A 22,857-nucleotide genomic window follows, 5' to 3' on the forward strand; every position below is an offset into this window, starting at 1 on the left:
GCGTAATATATGTATTAAAAAAAATATCGATTTGAAAGAAATATGCTTTAAAAAATGATACTATGTTTATAATTAATATCTTAAACTTACCTTTCGATAGTTATATCCAGATTACCCTTTTGCATTTCTAGCAACATACTCAAATGATCTATAAGTGCTGGTGGAAATCCTTTCGTAACTTTCCCGTAAGCAGTAACAATTGCTAAAATATCTAGACAACTTGTTTCTTTAGTGCGCAAAAGAATATCTTCTGTTGCAAAGAACTTCCTCAAAAGCTCTGGCATATATGGTTGCAATACATTTAAAACTCTTTGTACAACATATAAATTTAGTGGTATGAGTTTGATTTCTGAACTCGGTTCTTTTACTTTTTCTTTGATACTCGCTACATTACTTTCGATTTCTCTAATACTTTCTTCCTGGGGTATATCGATTGCAAAGGTCTTGTTAGCATTGTACATAATGCTATCAAGCTTGTAGAATTGCTTATCAATTGGTTGATGCATATCAAAATGGATTTCTTTATAAACTGCAGCTCTTGCATTGCATAAGTTATATTCTCGTTTATCTTTAAATAGCTTTGATTGTCCGTAACATTTTCTCATTTTCTTGCTGATTTTCGATAATTCCGTATGTTCCTGTTCCATGTTTAATTTCATTTCCGTCATTTTCTTTTTGAATTTCATAAATTCATCAGATTTACCAATCATGCTGTAAAGTTTTTCCAATAGATACTTTTGAATCCACTTATTATGGATCTGGAGGATAGGTATAATTTCTTCTTTTAAGGTTGGCGTACGTTTTTGCATGGTAAATATTGGCATTGTACACGTTTTGAAAAATCTTATTCGCCAATTTAACAATTGTAATAACACACAAATATTTTGGTCACTTAAATTACAAGATGCCAAATTAATTGCTTTCAGCAATTCCTCATCAATAAGATTTATATAGTTTTGGCAGTGTCTTAATATGGGATATTCCACAAAATCATCAGTTAAAGTTCTCTTTGATACTGCATTTGAATAATGAAGAGCAGAGAAAGGACTTTCTATAAGAGATAATTTAAGAAGAGTTTTTTGACACTCATTATATAGCAAAGCAAAACTCGTGTTAGATTTAGCAACAATACCATCGTCAACGCAATATGATTCCCGATAAAACCGTTTATATGACTCCGATGTCGTATTTAATTTATTTACATGGCTAAGTGCTTGATCGTTCAATTCCTTTGTTAAATTTTTCAAGTTGATATCCTTGGCATTTGAAACTGCTTCATTTAAACTATAGTAAAGAGTTTTCAATTGTTCACCAGAGCATTTTTGGTAAGAAGTTAGAATACTAAATATTACATGCATTGTTGCATTGTCCACTGAGTTGCTATCTGTAATTTGCTCAACTGCCGTATAGGAAGTTTGTTTCGCTAATTCATAAATGGAATTGGAACAGAGCCCTTTAATTGTTAATGTGTGATTAACAACATTGGAACCAAAATTTGGGAATTCTTCAGTGCCCAACTCATTTTCTAACTCACGTAACATATTATTCTTCATTTCAGCTAGCGATGTATTTATATCGGTAACAAAGTCACTACCACTTCTCGGTTTTATGTAAACATCTGAGAAACTGTTCAGTAGAGCCGTTTTGAAAGACACACCCCTTACTAGTTGTTGTCGTATTATATGCGCTGCTTGGAGAAGTTGCGAAACTGTTGGCCGTTCTAAACCTGAAACACATTTTTATATGTATTATACAATAAATTTCATGTCATACTAAATGCCATATTGAATTATGTTATTAATTATTGTTTAAAACATGTAGCTTAGGCAAAATTGTACAACTTACCTTGCACAAACTCTGTCATAGTTTCATGGCACCGAATGCAAATATCGTGGTATTGATTAGGCAAACCACACGACGATAATAACGCCACTAAATCCATATACGGCATTACCTCAGAGAGACCTAGGTCACTATTATCAGGTCTAAGCAAGTAAATCTCAACGCCTCTATTTCTCATAGCTCGAGATATTTCGCCATGCTTTGCATCCATTGTAAAGAAAATCCTAAAGTTGGGATGAGGCTTTATTTCGCTTATTTCACCTCGCTCCGGAATACTGAGGACTCCATTTGGCTCCAAAAGACCGTTTAGTCTATCTAATACTGCGGCTGACGTTAAATTTACATTATCTAGTAGAAGCCAAGATCCATCAATCATAGTTTTAACAAGTAATGAATCTATCCACTCGAATCTACCACCCGAATTTACGGATGTCAGTTTTAAGATTTTATTTTGCAAATGCTTTAAATTTCCTATTATTTTTTCTATGCCGTGAGTGAAAAGATCACAAATGTTGCTACATTCAATTAATTTATAGCAATGGTCTAATAGAAACTGCACTTTTTCTTTGAATTTTTTCATGTCAATATTAAATGCGTTTTTAGCTTCGCCGTTTGTTTCTATTTGACGGAACTCAAAAAGATCACTCAAGAGCTTATTTGATTTCCAAAGTTTGAAGTCTTGTAACAACCATAAACTTCTGACAATTCGGATAGTAACTGTCTCAATATTATCATATATATTTTCCAAGGTTCTGTTGTAGTCGACTTGTTCAAATCCACCTAATAGATCTGATACATCCATTGCTGAGGTGACTGGTATAACATGTAATTCATTTCCGGTTAAATCCGCTAAAACTTGAACCAAACTACTTTTTCCCACAGCAGTCGGTCCGACTAGTATAGAGAGCCAATTCATTTTTATATTTTGAGCTAGCGCTTTTAAAATTGGCAATTGGTCTCTAAGAACTAATAAATTTGTATCAATTGATCTTCTGTTTTTATACAGCCTCTCATCGTTGATTTGAAAAATTACATCACCAATAATTATGTTCTTACCATCAATATTGAACATGGGACGTTCATCACTTCTAGGATAAGCTGGATAAAATATTTCATTATAAGTTGTTATCATTTTCTCTTTATCTTCCTCTGTCCGCATTCTATTAACATAGAGCATATCAATAAACTTTCCAGGTGACACTTTTCTACCTTCATTTTGATCTTCAATGAGTGCCTCACACCATCTTTGTATGTCACGTAAGTTCATTTCCCAGGGTGCTCCTCTATGTCCCCAAGACTGAATTTCAGTTATTTCATGTGATACCTTACAATTGAATTCAACTATTCTGTGTAAGATATCTTTAGAAAGTTCTGAATATTGTGCCTCAACAATGAACGTAAGATCATCTTTCGTCAAAGTGTCGACATATACTTGAGTGAATCTGTTTAAGAATGATACGGGCAGGCCCCGACGAGCACCGCCCTGTTTGAGAGGATTTTGACAAGCAAACAGTTTTGTTTCTTTTTTCACTTTAAATGTTTTACCTAATTCTGGAATGTATATTTCACCTCTGTGATCTAAACAAGCATTAAGACCTTCTAGCACAGGTTGTGGTGCTAAATTAAGTTCATCCAAAAGAATCCAATCTCCGTTTTGGAGAGCATTTAAGAAAGCTCCCTCCTTGAAGATAAAGGATCCGTCTTCTGATGGTAAGTCGGTACCAAACAAATCTGTTATATCCTGAAAAAAAAAATTACAATTAAAAAGTTACATTTACGCGAAGAAAAAAACTAAATAAAATGAGTGAAGATACACTTACTGTTTGATCACTTAAGTTTATGCGGACAACTTTATGACCAGAACTTTTTGCTACAGCTGTAACTAAGCTTGTTTTTCCTACTCCTGGGTTTCCTTCTAATAAAATCGCTTTGTTTAACTGAAGGCCTCGTAATAGTCGTAATGTATTAGCACCAGTTGTGGGAGCCGTGAACGTAAACTTCTGAATATCAAATGGATTGTGGTGTGGCCCAATTTCGATAAGGAATGGATGAATCCCAAACTTCTTATCAATTACCTCAGCAGTCAATGATATTGCCTTATTGACCAACATGTTGTTTAATAAGTCAGTTTTTTCGTAACCTAATGCTTTTATTTGATTGAGCAAGAAGTTAATAGCATTTTTGCGTAAAACGTGTAAGGTTTCAGGATCAATGTGACCCGTTAAAGCGGTGCCGAAACAATCCAAAAATGTCATGCATGCTCCATGCACATACGCCTCAGCTGTGTCTAACAATTTTTGTCCAACAGTAACATTAATGAATTGTACCCAGGACAGTAAATCACGAATGCTAAATGGAAATTTATTTGTAACTTCGGAATTTTTCAACCAATAGCTAAAATCAATTATAGAATTTCCAATTCCTGATGTTCCATCTTTTTGATTTGACAAAACTATTCCTTTACTAACACTCTTTTCCAGAACCTCTAGCAAATCTTCTCTGGAACTGACATGATCACACCATATTTCTGTAAATCTATTACGTAAAGCGGGTGATAGTTCTTTTTTTCCAAAATCACCACCTGGATTCATAGTTCCGATAAAATGAAAATTTTGAACAGCTGAAATAACCACAATATCGGAACTATCATCGGTGCCCCGTTCAGACAAGACTAATTGTCTTTCTGGTTCTAGTAATGAGTTCATTCTTTCTAAAACACTGTCATCCGCTAAAGATATTTCATCTGCGAGGAACAGATGGCCATGTTCCATTGCTTTTACTAAAGGTCCATCAACCCACTCGAATAATTTCCCATCTTTTTTATATTGTCTTACCGGGCGAAGTCCACCCAAGAAGTCCGAGCTTTCTGTATGCATATGACAGTTTACGGATAGTAGCTGACGGCGACTTAAAGCGGCCAATACTTGACAAATTGTGGTTTTTCCGCAACCAGTCTCACCTACCAATAGCACAGGCTCATTAAAAGTAAATGCCTTGGCTATTAAAACTGCTAATCTTCTCATATTATATGTCCATACTACATGAGAAAATTCTTGGAGTTGGTTACTTAAAAGCATTTCTAATGTTGATTTAGTCACGGGTGAAGTATTTTGATGAAGGCTGAATAAATTTTTAGGATCGACTTTTCGTTTTATGTGTTTTTCAATTACTTCCTCTATTATACTTCTTTCATCTGTTTGGCGCACTTTGCCCGCTAATATAAGATAACCTTCGTCGGCTATATGCTGATCCCAGTCATAAAACTTTTCAGAAGTGAGCATTTCTTTGGAAGCATGTTTATATCTCTGGCCCCATCTGAACAAATCTCTCAATGTGATAAATCCATCTTTGCCTTGTACTGCGGCTGAGCCCCTTCTCCTAACTTGTAGTTCCGCCATAACTTCGATCATTTTCTTGCTATATGTAGGCGGAATATGACACCTTTGGTGCAATATTGTTTCGAGTTCACTTCTTGGTATTTCGTCAAAATGCAGCTCTACAAATCTATTACGAAAAGCACGTGATAACATTTTTCGGCCACCATACAACCCTGGAGGATTCTGCGTTGCAAAAAGCATAAAATTGGGATCAGCTTTAACAACTTCTTGGGTCTCAGGAATAAATAACTCTCGATTGTCGTCAAGAACACGATTTAATGCTTCTAATACATCACTAGGGGCTAAATTCAATTCATCAAGAATTATCCAATATCCTTTTCTCATAGCTTCGACTAGAACTCCCTCTTTAAAGACTAGATTTCCACTTGAATCACTTGCATAAGATCCTATGTATTCTTGTAAATCAGTATGTTCATGATTGTTTATTCTGACGCAGTAGTTTCCTGAGGCTTTAGCTATATATGTTATAAGTGAAGTTTTTCCCACAGAGGTATCACCCTGTAAAAGAATAGGTAAACGCCCCAGTGATATGATGCGGGCAATATCTCGAAGATTTTTCCTTACAGTAGGAGTTAAAATGTATCCTTCTGGTATATTGATTTCCAATTTTCCCTGCGGTATCCAATGACCCTCAAAGAGCAAATAGTTTTGGCCTTGACATTGAGGTTCAGGAATTAATTGTTTTAAGACTGCTTTCACATTTTTCTTACCAAGAACAGCCCTACAAATAAAAAATTAGTTTTAATTCTTCTCTATTTAAATGTATCAAAAATAAAAATAAATATATTTTGTATTACATACTTAGCTATCATGGCTTCGACTATCGGATGAGATGATCTATCTAGTTGTGTTAAGAAGGAAAGGCAAAATGCTTCATGTAAAGATCTTGCGACGGTCCCACATTTTGCTTTGGCCGCAGCAGTTAACGCTCTGCATAGTGTTCTCAGAGAATAATGGGGAGCATTACCTAAAATAATTTTAAATTTATTACAGATTCAATAAAAGGTTCCAAATTATATAAATAGAAAATAAATCATACCTGCTCCATCTACTAAATTCAATTTGGCCTCTTTTCGAATTGAAGAATAAAAGATATAAATGGACTCTAGCACAGCTCCGCTTAAATTCATGTGGTATAAATAATCACCTATTAATAACATTAAATCGTTTCTTTCTGTTAATTCATCAATGAAAAATTCTGTAAACCTATTTCTTAGACCCACTGGTAAATCTTTTTTCCCTACATCAGTTGCTGGGTTCATGCACGCAAAAAGCGTGAAATCTGGATGTCTTTTTATAGGAACTTTATCACCTTTTTCCAGTAAATCAATACTTTCATTTCTATCTTCTAATAACCCAGCCAAACATTCCAATATTTCTGCAGATGCTAAGTTTATTTCATCTAACAATACCCAATGACCTTCTTGCATAGCTTTTACAAGGGATCCTTCTATGAATGCAAATGTCAATCGAGATTCTGCCTTGATTTGTTGCTCTAACTTAGAGAGTTTATATCCAAAAGCCAGCCAAGCCTTTAATTTATTGTTTTTTTCATCATTAAGTCTTTTCACTGCTGCTTTATGACTTTGTTGCATCAATGCTAACAGAGCATTCCAATTTTCTGTATCGTAACATGTCTCAATGTGAGTTAAAAACTTCTTATTTTTATCTGCATTGTAGAAGTTTGTGAAAAGGTCTAAAAATTCAGATTTGATCGGGCGTATAACATATTTAAGATCCACCGGCTTATAACCACCAAGTAGATCAGCAGAATCTGATTGTTGATTCATATTTATTACTACAAGTTTATGGCCTGTTTGTCTCGCTAAATATTGAACTGAAGAAGTTTTTCCAGTACCAGTTTCACCCACAAGAAGCACTGGTTCATTAGAAAGAACACAACAGGCAATTTTCTCTAATAGGCAAGCAGATTGACGAGTGAATGAAAAAACGACTTGTTTATTATCGAAATCTATAGATTTCAGGGTCTTTTCGATACGCGGAATTGTAGCACGACCAACGATTAACGAATCCGGTTGTAAAGAAACATTTGGTTTGTAATGTTTACAGTAGAATTCAGATTTCGTCTCTACAATTCCGAGGCACGTGCCTACTTTTTTGGATAATTCTAGTCTATTTTCGGGTGATGATACTGAACAGGTAAAAATGTCCAAGGCGTCTTGTAATACTTTCAATGCAGAGTCTGGGCTGGAGACATTAAAACCAACAACTGATCTTGCACACCATTTCATTAGATCTCTTGTAGAAATGAGCCTCGAACCTCTCATTATAACTACATTGTTAGCTTTTTCCGTTTCACTCTCAGTAGTTTGTAAAGACGTATCATGGCATCCAACGGAAAACATCATAAACACTTCTATCATCTTTGAACTAATTGTAGTTAGACTGGGGTAAAGTGTTTGTATAACTTCACTTAGCTCAGACCTTGATAGAGGTTCAACATTTATTACTGTTAAATGCTTTTGTAGTAAAGTACTTGAGCTAGATAACTTCTTTTGGTAACCATAATTTGTAATGATTGTGCTGAAAGGAGAAAGAAAAATACTCTAGAATACTTTCGCAACCAAAATTATATTTAGAAATCAATATCAAACAATCCTATTTAAAAATGAATATTCAGCTTAAACTTTACTTACCGCTGTGTAACAAATAATTGGAATCCTGGTGTAACTGGCAAAGCATCTCTAAAACCAGGCACGCACAAAGTATTTCTCTCTAGAAGTGAACTCAGTGTAGATGCCACATCCAATGCAGCACTGTCGATATCTTCCAACAACAGCCAGTGACCATTTAGTACAGCCTGAAGCAAAAAGAAAAAAAAGTTTTTTACAACTTTTACAAATAAATACAACACAAACTTTCACTTTTAATCACTTTTTACAGAAACAAAAATGAACGCTAAATCTTTAAAAAAACATTTCGGTAAAATGTAAAAGTACACACTGCATATAATTTTTTGTACTTTTGAACAAAATTGTATAATAAAAAAACGAATTGAAGCAAGAAAAAAATATAAATAACCTCTGTAAGAACACCAGGAGCCCAGATAAACTCTCCCGGCACATCTGTACATTGATGAGAACCTAGTAACATCCGGGAATCTGTCTGATCTCCGAGCTGAACTTTCTTAAACGCGACTCCTTTACGGCCAGTGATCGCAGCTAAATGTTCCACCAACGATGTCTTACCAGATCCTACAGGACCCATTAGCGAAAGAGCTTTACCTATATTAAAAAAAAATAAAAATGAATCATTTACGTAAATGAATTATTACAATGAGAACTGAATGTAAAAAATTCATACATTTTTTATATAGAATATCAATAAATAAGAGGGTATTTAAAAACTGAATTAAAAAGTATTTTTTTCTTTTAAAAAATTTTTTTTTCATTACTCTTATCAGTTGTATGAAGTAAACTATGTTCAAGGTTGAAAAATGAATGAGTTAAAGTTTATACAAATGGCTTTACTATAAATATACAATTAAAATATTCAGAACCAATATTCTCTGATTGATTTTGAAAGATTTTTATTCTCCTTCAAATCAATCAAAATTGTTCATTGCTTCAATTATTCAAGTAATATAGAACAAAATAAAAATTATAGAATTTCAATATAAAAAAGAATACCTGAAGCAACTGCTAGGGCCAAGCTTCTCAAGTTGTTTATAGTTGATTTAACAGGCACTAAACTTGCTGGTTTTACATTATCCTTGTCATAGATAGGCAAAACTATTCCATCAATGTTTACAATTGATTCTGTTTTTACAGTTAAATTCTCGATACCCGTCCCAATAGTTTGATCTATTTTAGACATGTTATTTTTTATATCTGTGTCAATGGATATGTTTAAATTTTTATTTAATGTTTTTGATTGAGCTTCCGTCATGTTTGTTAATATCACCATGCATTCTTTGACCATCCTAGAATTATAAAAAAATAATATCAATTCTTTTTTTTTTTTTTAACGAAGTTCCTTATCAATTGCTGCGAAAGGGGGGTGGACGGAAAAAATTAAAACGAAAAGTTGTAACTACACTTTTTGCTATAGTTGTAAGCCATGCGGCGTGCGCATGTTTCTCTGTCTGTCTGTCTTGACACCCCTCAAGTTTTTTTACATAAAATGATCCTCAATTAGTAAATTGGGCATTGCAAAGCTAAAATCTGTTACTCACCATCTTATTTCTTCATTTTCATGGTGGCTAAAATTTACGACAAATTTCGTCCAATCCCATTTTGTTGAAAATTCATTTGGTAATTTTCTCAACAATTTATAACAGCATGACACTATATTATGATCTGATACTTTTTGCCTGTAGTCTTGTAGCCTTCGTTTCTTAGGAGCCACATTGTAAGAATCTTCATGATGTATGAAAACTTCATATGGAGGTATTGGATTGATTTGGAAATATTTTTGAGAATATCTGTAATATAAATAGGTCACCTATAATATTATGTGAGGTATGTAAATGACTAATATTTGTAAAAATAATAATATTTGTCAAATTGGCGGGAAAACTTTATTGAAGTCAAAATTCAATCCTAAAATTATCTTGAAAACCATATTGTGTGGAATTTATTTTAGTGTCCTGTTTTACTTGAAAATCTTATTGGTATAATGAGTTGACTTACTTACATATATTTTTATTTTTGAAAATTAATTTCTTCGTTTAAAAAAAATTTTTTTTTTCATTTAAAAGTTCATACAGTTAAAGAATTACAAAAATACTTACTGAAGCACATCAGGGTGGTCACTTAAATGTGCCAATACAATGGAATATTCAAGATGTTTTGTTTTCTCACAATCCGTAGCAAGATCATGACTATTGCTTGAAAAAACGGGCTTCAGAGGAATTTTAGAAGATACTAGCGCAAGTGACAAATTAGGCAAATATTTCCCAAATATGACTGCATCCTCGAAATGAAGAATGTATTCTGCTAGTTTTGCTACTAAATTGTCCGTACTTGAATGATGCTTCACCAATGAGAACTGTAAAAATGTCCCAAATATAATATATTATGAATAAAATAGTCCAAAAGTATTACTTAACTTATTTTTATTCTAACTAGCTTTGGGATCCCTGGATTCGCCCCGATAATAATCATAATCATTATCATTATCATTATAATAATCATAACCATACCCAAAACATATCCGGTTAAAACCTGTCCCAGTTGGGTTTAATCTGCCTCTTTTAAGACAATAAGGCGTAGTGATATTATAGTATATGTACCATACTATAATATCACTTTGCCATCGTGCAGTCACATCGTGCACTTTAAATTCTTAGTGAATAATATTATGCATGTTGGTATTTGTGTTATTCATAACATTTATAGATGTAGGTATTTTGCATTTTCTGTATTATGTTTATAAAGTAGAAATGCCAAAAGGCTCATGAAGTTGGTAAGAAAATATAATATTTAAATATTAAAATTTAATGTTAATCAATAGCTAGTTAATATTTTATTTATTTATATTGAGATCATCTTTGAATAATCTTCTTAAAATTATACTTAATCTATTTATATAATAAAATGCAATAAAAATATGAACTAACCCTTATTTGTTGACATGCTTTAACAAGATCTTTATTTTTTGTTTCTAGCTCTATTTGCTTTAGAGCTGCTACTAATTTTTCACCCATGATGTCATACCGCTAAAGAGCGGTTTTGGAGAATATTGAAGCAATTTTTGAATGAATATTACTGAAAATAAAAAATGTAAATAATAAAGACCGGCAAACGTGCACTGCACGTGAAAAAGTGAATCTTTGAAGTGAATTTGACAATAGCACGACAATGGGGAATAGTCAATAGACAATAGACATGAGCTCAGGACATGAGTTTAGACCTAAAGTAGCCTACTCACGATTCAATTTCAGTAACAATCTGTTGACACAATCTGCAGTGAGCTGACAGATTGTGTCGTGAATAGTATAGTTGAGGGCACGTTGGGGGCGTAACCCAACATGTTGCGAATTGGATCGGCGCGGAAGCAACCCGACAAATTGTCTCAGCAGATTGTGTGCGTGTTGAAACGCGAGTATTGTGATTGCTCCAATCTCGGCTCAATCGCGCTCGCAAAATGGCGGTTTTGAGATAAACGCGGGAAAGACATTTTTACATATTTGAGGAAGATGTTTATATTTTATAGCCGTTTATACTTTATAGCCCTTGAAATCTATCAATAAAATTGGAAAAAATACAAGCTTTACAAAGATAATTATCTTATATTTCATAAATTAGTATATCCATTAATAATGCGTATTATTGCGTTGAGGTTTAGCATGGCCAGGCATCAACGTGACGTGCACACGTTGTGGCAAGCAATCGCGGAATGAAATTGTGTCATCCAGATTGAGGGTTGGATGAATCGTGAGTAGAGAACGCTCAATCGCGACTGCAACAAATTGTTTCAGCAGATTGTTGGTTGTGTTGAACCGTGAGTAGGGCCTTTAAGGTTTAGACGGAGACGGTGAGCCGGCTTTTTTTTTTATTAATATTTAATGGCCCTGGTTACGAGACCAACTCAGAGCAGACGCGCCGGACGTCGCGTCGTCGACAGTGCAACAGACGGAAAACAACTGGACACCAACTGGAGACAGGAGTCGGGAGAACCAATCGGTGCACCGTGCACTTGCGTGCATTGCCTGCTACGCGTTCGTGTCCCTCAACCCACTCACCTCCCACATTTTTGACTTCTGCGCAGATTTGTTCAGACTTCAGTTCAGCGCTGCGCGGCGATAAAGAGATTTGCCGCTGCTAGCCTGTGCTGCTAATGCTAGCCATTTGGCTGTTGGATGTCAGAGGGGCGTAGATATAAAACACAGATATAAAATAGGGTTTGCTGAGGCAAAAATCTCCTTTGTTTCAGGGAATTTACAAAAATAAATTAAAAGTTATCATCTCATTTTTAAGAAACTTTACTTTATGTTCTTCAGCTAGTGTAGTCGCATTAGCGATTAAGTTAGGATTGCATGAATAAAAATTTTAAGGTGGTTTGAATTATTATTGAAATGGGTTATCTAATATTAAATTTGTAAAAATGGTAAAAGGAATTTATACGGAAGAACAAGAGAAGGATTGAACCTGTGGACTGAACAGTATACCTATTTAATAATACGTGAACAATACACTCAAGATACACTCAATGATCTGTTATATAAATAAAATCAAAATAAAACAACCGACTGACACGGCCACAATGATGGCAGTTATCTACGTTTATTATGTACTCTGTGGTTACGTACTATTTTTTAATTGACATTTCTTTCAGTGGGAACGGGGAAAGTGGGGAAAGTCTTCCAAAGTAAATAATGGTGTTGATATTATGTTGATTTCTAATTTATATTACAATCGTATAATATGCCATTGTATTATTTTTAAATGCATTCTGTTATTCAAATGAAATTCGTGGAATTATTAGTCACATAACATTGAAATTTGAAATGGACGATTCTCAAAGCTCGGATGTATTTTCTGAAACAAGTTTTGAAGCCAACAATGCTGTTAATAACGTATCCTTTTAAAAATAATGACTTAATACCATAACCAAAGGAATAATAAATTCATGAGATACCTACATAACGCTTTAAATTTATTATTTACATTTTTAAATTATTTGAAAGTTCATTACATTGAAAATGAAAATGAATGAATTACATAGCATTTCAATTATATTTTTAATGTTATTGTTTATAGATAGAGCATTCATTCTTTAGATTAAAATAATGTGATAAAATCATAATAAGATGAAAATATTTATCCTCAATGAAACATACAGATGGATACAGAGACATATAAAACTTTATTACATAGTTTAAAGTCATCTCTATGTAAGGACAAGAAACTAATATCAGTCAAATACTTTAATGAGGTATTACGTGACTGCGAGACATGCATTTATCAGGTAACTAGCTTCCGCCCACGACTTTGTACGTGCATCCCCGTTTTTCCCCGTTCCCGCAAGAATTTCGGGAAATCCTTTCTTAGCGGATGCCTACGTCCTAACATCTACCTGCATGCCAAATTTCAGCCCGATACGTCCAGTGGTTTGGGCTTTGCGTTGATAGATCACTATATCAGTCACCTTTGAGTTTTATATATATAGATATTACAGTTTGTATCTTTGTATAATATTTCTGTAGCTAAATATATACCTACTGAAAATAATATATATTACTTTATTAATTTCAGTGCTTAAATGCCATAGCAAGTGCATTAGAGGACACCAATTTGGAAATCTTAGGATTATGTGAGCACATAGAAGATGCAGTGTGTCTACTCCAAATGCTATCAAGCTATATAATAAATGTAATAGAGTCTTTTGCATTGGCTTGCTGTAGTATGAAGACATATCCAACCATCACAGGAAATATTATTTTGTCAGTGTTTACTCACTGCAAGGACAGGTGATTTATTAATCAGATTATAAATTTTCAATACAGAATTATTTATAATATGCCCCACAAATTTATCTCCTATTGTTCTAAGTGTGATATAAACCTTCTACCCTTCTTAGATAAACTGGCAATCTAATACTGAAAGAATTGTTCAAATTGGACTTGTAGTTCCTGAGATTAGTGTTTTCAATCCAACAAAAGCTTCATAATATTCATCAAGTAAGGCTTTGAGTCAGATCAACCGAGGCAAAGCCAGATTATGTGGTTTGTAAAATATATTATCGCATCTAGTTTAGTTATATGATTTTGACCTTTATTTTCAGTGAATGTTTGTATGGAGTGTATATAAGTAAGGTGGAAAAACAGTTAAAAGACTTGTTCCGAACTTGCCATGAACTGCAACTAACATATCTGATGTCAATGGAGAAACACTATACATTTGATTTAAGTGAAACATATCAATTGGATATCCTATTAGAAGGTATTGACTATTTCACTATCACTCCACTTTTAGTATTTTTAATAGATAATGTGAATAAATGTGCTTTAGGTAAATTATTATTGAGATTAACTAAATTTCATTGGCTTACATTGTGTGAGATCATTCTCAGTAGAGATGACTTTTTTTAATCATTTGGATCTATGTTATGGATAGTAAAAGGGAGCACTATAGTATTATGTAACACAATTTAGGGGGGGGGTCTCGTAAAACGTTAAAATTTGTTACTGTGGTACAGAAAAGTGCTTTACAAGGGAGGGAGGGGTGGTCAAAAATCTTCAAAAAAGTAACTATTATGTATCACATATTCTAAAAAATAACATTGAAAGTCTGTTTTTTCAGCTTTAGATATAAATCTAAAAATTGGTGATGTAGCACAAACACTGGATGTAAAAACTATGGCAGAGCAGTGGAAAGCCTATACTGCAATATGTGAAAAGTATTCTAAATATTTGTTAGACAAGGACATTTATAATAAGTGTACAAAGCTCTTCATTGAAATGATAAGAAACAATATGAAAACAGGTTTAGAGGTAATATCTAAGTTTCTAAATCTGTTTATTTATCTTCTTGGCGTTGTAATGGCCGGTCACAACATGGTGTAGCGTAAATCATCCTTATGTATTACTAGCTTCCGCCCACGACTTTGTACGTGTATCCCCGTTTTTCCCCGTTCCCGCAAGAATTTCGGGAAATCCTTTCTTAGCGGATGCCTACGTCCTAACATCTACCTGCATGCCAAATTTCAGCCCGATACGTCCAGTGGCTTGGGCTGTGCGTTGATAGATCACTATATCAGTCACCTTTGAGTTTTATATATATATTATTACTACCTACCTACTAATTACTATAGCTTGACCGCGGTGGCTGTACCGTGCCCTAGGTATGTACGGTGAGGCGGGCCGGGTAAGAAAGAGCACGAGTTAGAAGTTAGAAAGAAACGAAACAGTCGGTACTCTCCCCCGCCTTGCCGCGCACATACCTATAGGTTGCAGTCAAGCTATACCTATCATTCTTTTTTTCCCTTTACTGAGTCCTACTATATGCCAAACTCGTAGTATCTCACATTCTTTAGCCCAAATACCTACTCCTTTTATATGCCAACTACTGAAGTTTTTAATAGCCAATAGGTAGTTGAGGATCTTCTTGCTGCATGATTCTTTAAGCATTAGCTGAATAATTAGACCTTATTTGAAATGTTTCAGGTGAATGATGATAAGGCTATATTGAGATCTGTAAAAGTTGCAAGTTTTGGGATTAGAATATTATCGAAGTTATGTAATATATTCAAGAATGCGACATGTAATGATCATGAAGGCATACTGGATATATTAATTTATTTGTTTACGTAAGTAACTTTTACATATTATGAGCGCTAAAGTGAAAAGTGTTGTTATTTAGCTTTCTAGTATTTAGATTTAGTTCAAAAATGTTTATTAAATAAAAATCTATACCTAATATTTAAGTTTAAAGGATCTCATTAGGTACTTTATTGTATGCTTCTAAAATATAAAACCCAGAACTACCTACTTACCAGAACTTTACAGTTTATTTTTTTTATTTGAGAATGAAATGAAATGAAAGAATCATTTTATCTTGAATAAAAATCAAGGCAACTTCTCAGGGTTGTAAAAAGATATTTAATTAGATGAAATATGGTGAAAATTATATTTATATGTATAAATATTTTCTTGCAGCTTCAACACTTCATATTTGGATTTAAAACAAAAATCAAAACTTTCAAGACAAGTAGAATCAAATATTATACTTTCATTGGAAGTACTTCTCAACCAGCTTGTAAATGACACTAAATTTCTTTATGTAAGTATTAAAAATATGTAATGGTTTAAAATTTTCAAATAAAATAACGTTAACTCTTTGTTATCAGCAACTTCCTGTACAATTTCGCTTTCCCAATATCGACCTAATTCTAGATTTATTTTCGTTACTTATGGCTATGGTATACCTACTTTAGTCTATAAATATGCTAACATTCTCCGGAAATGGTGCAGCTATTTGCGTTAAAAAGAACTTAAAACACACGTATCCATTTGTAAAAATAATTCTTATAAATTTTACAGTGTATCTGTAACATTAATGATAGCAAATTACAAGGGGATGCATTCTTTGGATATGTTTTACTACTTGCGGCAATAATGACGAAGCTTTTGAATATAAATAATATGGAAGTTGGAGATATAAAAATACGAATATTGAAACATTTGTTTTCATTACTACCTTCAGGTAAGTTTACTTTTTAACACTTTATGATAAAATATGAGTGCACAATTGAATGCAAAGATGAAAGAATTACTTACATATATTGTCAATTAAAACTTAATAATACTAGCTACTTTACTAATAGCACAATAAAAAATAGCCTGAGGTACTCCTTATAACATCAGCTATCTGTCAGTGAAAGTCCTGTTAAAATCGGTCCAGCCGTTCCAGAGATTAGCTGGAACAGATAGACAAAAATTATTGTAATAACTGCGTTAAAAACAACCGACTTCAAACTTGCACTTGCAACATTTACAAATACAGACAAAAATGCTCATAAAATAAAAACTACTCGGCCTATCCGAATAAAATTTTTATGGGACCAATTCGACACCATCCCGCATCGAACAAAAAAAGAATTACGTAAATCGGTTCAGAAACCTCGGAGTAATCGGTGTACATACATAAAAAAAAACATACCGGCCGAATTGATAACCTCCTCCTTTTTTTGAAGTCGGTTAAAATACTATTTTGGTACACATTATGCATTTAATAAAAAGTGGTTATTTAAATATTACAGACAGACTATCCAACTTTATTATTGTATTATTGGTAGGTATATAAGTAATATACTTAGGTAATAAATTTTAAATTATGAAAACTAAAACTATTAAAAAACTATTCATGTGTTGTGTTCCAGGTCACACATGGTTTAACATGGGTTTAAAGTTAAAATTGGCGAGAGGAACCGAAGATCAAACATACAGTTTATTTGCTTACTTGTTAACAGTCACAGTGGCTTTTGCTAAAACATTAAATTCTGAAGAATTTGCTCACTTAGAGCGCATTATTTTTGAGGCTTTGTTAAATACAGATTGTTATAGCGCTGTTTTCGCGGCAAACTTGTGGGAGCTGTTATTAAGGTAATTTCTTAATACTCAAATATATGAGAACCACGCTTATTCGTTTGAATATCGATCTTTAAAACGATCAGTTGTCAAAAGCACATGTTTCTCTTTAATATCTATACTAATATTATAAAGCTGAAGAGTTTGTTTGTTTGACCGCGCTAATCTCAGGAACTACTGGTCCGATTGGAAAAATTCTTTCAGTGTTGGATAGCCCATTTATCGAGGAAGGCTATAGGCTATATATCATCACGCTAAGACCAACACGAGTGGAGCAAAGCGGGTGAAACCGCGCGGCACAGCTAGTTGTTAATAAACTAATTGTTTTTGAAATCTTGTTAACTATGTAATTTATGATACCATTGAAAATACTAATGGTAATAAACTGATAAGACCTTTAATTTCCAGATCATGTGATCCAAGATTACTTTCCAACACACTCATGTCTTTAGTAAAAGTGTATCAAAAACTAGGAAACATCAAATCGTTCCATAGTTCTCCACAAAAAATATATATCCTATATACATTAAGAAGACTGTTTCAACAATGTTCACAGCAGGATAAATTGTTAATATATAAGCAGTATAATATACTGGATAAACAAAATGTGTGGATTGGTTTAAAAATATCAAATTTGCCGTCAAATGTGCAGTATATTGCAGAACAATTAGTTTTCGTTAAGTTACAAAAAATGGTCAATGGTTTGAGAGTAGATGATGATGAAGACATTGATTGTATGGTAAGATTAATAGTTACCTATATTAATAGTCAATTACCCAACCAACAAATCGTTGCTCTATAGAAGGGATATAAGAACGTTTCAGAGGTGCTAATTGGTAGTCCTATAAGGGTGATAATAACGTTGTATAAACCCCAAAGTGGCGCATTTATAAAGCCATTTGATGGTATTGTGTTGCTGTAGCAGCAACTCAGATGCCATTTGGACCTATAGAAGAGTACACTTATAGAATCGCGATGCTGTTATAGAGCGAAGTAGTGATATAAAAGGAACCGCGATGCTGTTACAGCGCGAAGTTGTGTTTTAAGAGTAACCGCAAATCTTTTGTAGCCCGAAGTTGCAATGTACGAGCCACCGCGACGCTACAATTATAGTACAAAATGGTAAATCGTGTACCAATTGATAATACAAGTAAATGACTATAGGAACCATCATCGTGGTGTCGAGTATTAATTTTTGTTACGCTGTTAATTATGTTAGATACATAAACTGACTTGCGAATGAAATTTTACTGACAGATTACATGCATAATTACGCTGTTTTTTTAATGCCCCCCTCGAATTATTGAGTTTTAAGTAATTAAAAACTAATTTTACACCAAATTGCTGTATAGGATGCCAAATAGCAACTCCGTGGCTATTATACAACCGCAAACGAACGTAGTTTTGACAACTGTCATGCCATATACTGGATTAAATTAGTAGGGTTCCCTGATGTAAATAGAAAACCCATAACTTTTTTTTTTGTATTTTCTAGTGTAAATTCCGATTTTTAGATTCCGATCCCGAAGTGTCAAGCAAAACACTAGAGATTCAGACTCTAGTGTTTTGCTTGACACTTCGGGATCTCTGAATTATCACAAACCACATGATGGCTGTTAAGTTTGTTTTGTTCATAGGATATAACAGATTGTACGGAATCATTATCCGTATTCGAAGCCTCACCTTGAATTTGTCTGGTGTCAATCCTTACTTACTTGTCTTACATACCTATGTTCTAAATCCATGATTATTAAATAGAACCCTTCAATTATTTACGATACGGTGCTGACAATATGGCAGATTTTTGTTGTTTTAAAGTGAAAGAAACTCTCTTATAGGCCGTATATCTCTCGTAAGTGTCACATTTTACTACATTAATACGCCGTTTTTGTTACATAACAGAGATAATTAACTCTTTTATACAGTAAATCAGTCTTATAACTCTGACCACTCAGCTATTACACCACTGCGTTATAATGGGCAGAAAAACACTAATATAATTCAATTAGGTTACAAAGAAGTGATATAAAACTCGGATATATCACCTAATTGCTCTATTATGGAGTTTCAGCTACCATGAAGATTCACAGTGCTATAATAGCAATAAGGAAAACCATTACAACACTAAATTGTCCTATTGTAGATTTTTTTACGCCTCTATAGGCATGGGACTATAAAGGTTACCCTAGAATCGTTTATTGCACTAATTTGCTGTAAAAAAGAGACCACCAGCGCTGTTATGTGATAATATCGCCCTGTTATTGCTGTATCAAAATCTGGATAAGAGCTGCTCTATAAACGCCGTATAAAATAGTGATATAAACGTTTACATCACCTTGTTATGGGACAAATCTGCTGTGTATGATTATAGAGCAAAATCATCTCATTAAACGCTATTATACAACAAGCTTGTCACCGCGACACTGTTATACGTCATTTAAAAAGCTTTTTATTATAGTGCTTTAAGTTATTGTTATAGGACATCGTTGCTGGTTGGGTAATCCTTCCTACTGATATTATAAATGCGAAAGTTTGTGAGGATGGATGTATGTTGGTTACTCTTTCACGCAAATACTACTGAACCGATTACAATGAAATTTAGCACACATATAGAGGGTAACTTGACATGGGTTTCATGCCAGAAATCCCACAGGAACGGGAATTATGCGGGTTTTTCTTTGAAAACGCGGGCGAAGCCGCGAGTGGAATACTAGTTATTTATATAGTGCTCTTATTCTTCTATTATGTTGTGTAGCCAATATCATAAAATCACATTTTATATAAAAAAATATTATATATTTGCCTTATGTTAGTTTCTATTTTCCTTTCAGATTCAACTCATCAATTTGGTGGCAACTTGTAAAAATAATGACAACAATATTATGGATTTATTAGATAAAATGTGGGGAAAAGCTTGTCCTAAATGTAACTATGATAATAAAGAATTTGATCAGAGCTCTACTTGGTATTTTAGATTTATTGAAGCAATAATTATTCTAACTGAATCTTTAAGAGAGAGAATACCGAAACATGTAAAAATTAAGGTAAATAATGTATAATATGTATGCCTAAAAATAAAATAAAAAACGACAGGTGTTATAATTTTAATTTATAAAAAGAATTGAATGGTATATAAAGTGTTACAATATTGATCAAATAATGGCATTTTCTTAAACATTTGGGCTGTTTGAATAATATTAGGTGTACAAATAAGTTCCCGTCGTTTTTAGACAAATTATACAAATTCTGTTAAAATTCGTAGATGATAATCGGCTTTAAAATTGGGTTTTTAATTCAAGAACCTATATATATAACCTATATCCCTATTCAATCCCTATAATAATAATATATTGATGATATGTTGGATACATTATGATAATCTATAAAGCAAAATCATGGGGGCCACCTGACTCGACAATATTCACATCAAAACCATCAAAATATAATGTAGCGGTTCCAGGGTTAAAAAAAAAAAAATTTATTGATTGGGAAGTTCTACACCACTTGCTGTATTCGCCAGATAGTGATATGAATATTATCTGTTTCGGTTAATGTCATACTATTATGTTTCGTCGGAGCAGTGGTTAACAACTTATGAAAAAAAAAATGTTTTTTTTATTGAACCTGAACTACCGTGCTTTCACAAAAAAAACTATGTTTTTGTCAAAAAACGGCGGAAACTTATTTGTACACTTTTGTATTTAAATATTTACGCTATATTTAAATTCGTTAGATGATAGATCACTATGTTAATTCTTTGAGATGTAATTGAACATTTATTTACAGATTCTCCATATAATTTCAAGGATAGTACAATCAGAAAACCTGGATCTCATCTATCTTTCATTTCCAACATTTTGTGCTTTATATGATCATCACTTGGATATACAATCTGATATCTTGCATGATGTTTTCGAAAAAGTGCTTATTAATGCAGATTTTGCATTACGACAATACGTATTTAATGTTATTAAAAATAGTCCTTTATCAAAGGAATTTAATAACATTGTGCAGCAAGATTCATTACAAGATGTATTGACTGAATTTAATGAGTATAAAAACACTCAAAATGATATAAAAATGCTGAAAAATCAATTTGAAAATGTAGAGAGAAATGTTTATACTCATAAGTGTTTGAAATCACAAGTATGCAATTCAGTTTCGGAGCGAAGTCAAAGTAAAAGTAATTTTGATTTGGCCGATATCGATTCACTTTTTGATAACGATAGCGACAACGAGCCTAGTTCTAAACGAGTTAAATTCAATGTGAATGAAATTGAAGATCTAATATTGAGAATAGAAGAAGAATCAACTTTACTGTGCGACCTCAAGGAAAATATTTTAAGTGCAGAACATAAAAGAAGGTTATCGAATGTCTGTGTAAAGCTTAGAAATATAATTGAACATTGAACACTGTTTTTTATTTTATGATTTATCCCTAGCTCCAGGTATAGAAGATTACATATAAGCAAGTAGATTGATAATTTTACTTGTACTCTTATCGCAAATCTTATTAACTTGTGGTTGTACCTATAAAAAAAAAAACTACTGAAACCCGGTATTTATTTTTCCTAAAAAATACGAATTTTTAAATTTTAAAATTGAATGCGAATATCTTATTGCGACATGAGGTCCTGTGATCTTGGGAAGTGTTCGTAAAGATATTGATCCGTTGTTAAATTTTGCCGAAAATCTTTTAGAGGTCTTTGTCGTGAAATATCCTTAGTATGTGTGACAGAATTAAAGACGAGCGAGTGTGTAAGCCGTAGACAGAGTAACTGTGTAAGCCAATCACAGAACACAGGACCTCATGCCGCAATCGCAATAAGACATTCGTATTCAATTATTTTAAGTAAGAATTACCGAGATTGTCTGAAAAATAATGTAGGTACAGTAACTGATAATGCGCATAGAAATCTTCGACACAGTTCAGCAACGGTCATATTCCCCGAGCCTCCGAAGACGATATGTATGTAGGTATATACATATCGTGGTTATATTTATTTTCATCATGCAAGTAACGAAATTTCGTTCGATAATTCCATGTAAGTAAGTAGCGAGGATATACCATGTTTAAATGCAAATAAAGGATTTATTTATTTTATTTATTATTTTAAAGTGAAGGGAACGGGATAGTTTTCTACGATTACAATTTGTTGCAATTATTAGTTTTGTTACGATTATGTAGCCAAAGGGAAAATGAAAATGGGGTCCTATTACTGAGACTGCTGTTTGCCAGCATGCTGTATCTCATGAAAGGTGATAAGTTAGGGAGTTAAATTTTCAGAGATATGTATGACTGTTGCTGTACATAATATAAATTTCGAGATTAAGCACGGTCATAAATTTTGTAAATGAGCATTAGCACGGTCATAAATTTTGTAAATGAGTAATTTTTTTGCCCCTTTAGCTTATTTTATCTGTGGTACGTATATTGAAACGCCACGAATAAAAGTGTACCTACTTTAACAAAAAATTACTAGGAATTTCATCAGACTGGCGTTTGAAATGCTTAAAAATACTGGATTAATAGTTATTTCTAACTCTTTCATGAATGTTTTTCCT

The 22,857-nt window shown here is 33.1% G+C and overlaps 2 protein-coding genes across 2 annotated transcripts in view; one reads left to right on the plus strand and one right to left on the minus strand.

The window, feature by feature from the left end:
- Positions 1-11,018, minus strand: part of LOC123699012 (midasin) — a 32,476-nt gene extending 21,458 nt beyond the window's left edge. Inside the window, exons 1-11 of the mRNA XM_045645870.1 lie at positions 10,822-11,018; positions 9,994-10,250; positions 9,436-9,684; positions 8,891-9,183; positions 8,283-8,485; positions 7,898-8,061; positions 6,280-7,784; positions 6,042-6,207; positions 3,663-5,961; positions 1,846-3,583; positions 91-1,726 (exon numbers count right to left, since the gene is read on the minus strand). Coding sequence (XP_045501826.1) covers positions 91-1,726; positions 1,846-3,583; positions 3,663-5,961; positions 6,042-6,207; positions 6,280-7,784; positions 7,898-8,061; positions 8,283-8,485; positions 8,891-9,183; positions 9,436-9,684; positions 9,994-10,250; positions 10,822-10,908 — 8,597 coding nt within the window. The 5' untranslated portion in view covers positions 10,909-11,018. The remainder of the gene's footprint in view (positions 1-90; positions 1,727-1,845; positions 3,584-3,662; positions 5,962-6,041; positions 6,208-6,279; positions 7,785-7,897; positions 8,062-8,282; positions 8,486-8,890; positions 9,184-9,435; positions 9,685-9,993; positions 10,251-10,821) is intronic.
- Positions 11,019-13,008: 1,990 nt separating this feature from the next.
- Positions 13,009-21,703, plus strand: LOC123698985 (uncharacterized protein C1orf112 homolog). Its single transcript, XM_045645829.1, has 11 exons — positions 13,009-13,172; positions 13,460-13,674; positions 13,989-14,146; positions 14,507-14,697; positions 15,370-15,512; positions 15,862-15,985; positions 16,246-16,408; positions 17,085-17,307; positions 17,701-18,031; positions 20,124-20,336; positions 21,079-21,703. Exons 1-11 carry the CDS (start codon positions 13,047-13,049, stop codon positions 21,700-21,702), a joined length of 2,511 nt encoding a protein of 836 aa, XP_045501785.1. The 5' UTR covers positions 13,009-13,046; the 3' UTR covers position 21,703.
- The last annotated feature ends 1,154 nt before the right edge of the window (positions 21,704-22,857 follow it).

Source organism: Colias croceus, chromosome 17 (genome assembly GCF_905220415.1).
Source record: "Colias croceus chromosome 17, ilColCroc2.1".
Taxonomy (NCBI): Eukaryota; Metazoa; Arthropoda; class Insecta; order Lepidoptera; family Pieridae; genus Colias; species Colias croceus.

Excerpts from the sequence above, each read along its gene's own strand:
- LOC123698985 (XM_045645829.1), top strand. The coding sequence starts at position 13,047 with ATGGATACAGAGACATATAAAACTTTATTACATAGTTTAAAGTCATCT. Across the intron at positions 13,675-13,988 it reads TTTACTCACTGCAAGGACAG|TGAATGTTTGTATGGAGTGT; the intron begins GTGATTTATTAA and ends CTTTATTTTCAG. Across the intron at positions 17,308-17,700 it reads TTGTGGGAGCTGTTATTAAG|ATCATGTGATCCAAGATTAC; the intron begins GTAATTTCTTAA and ends TTTAATTTCCAG.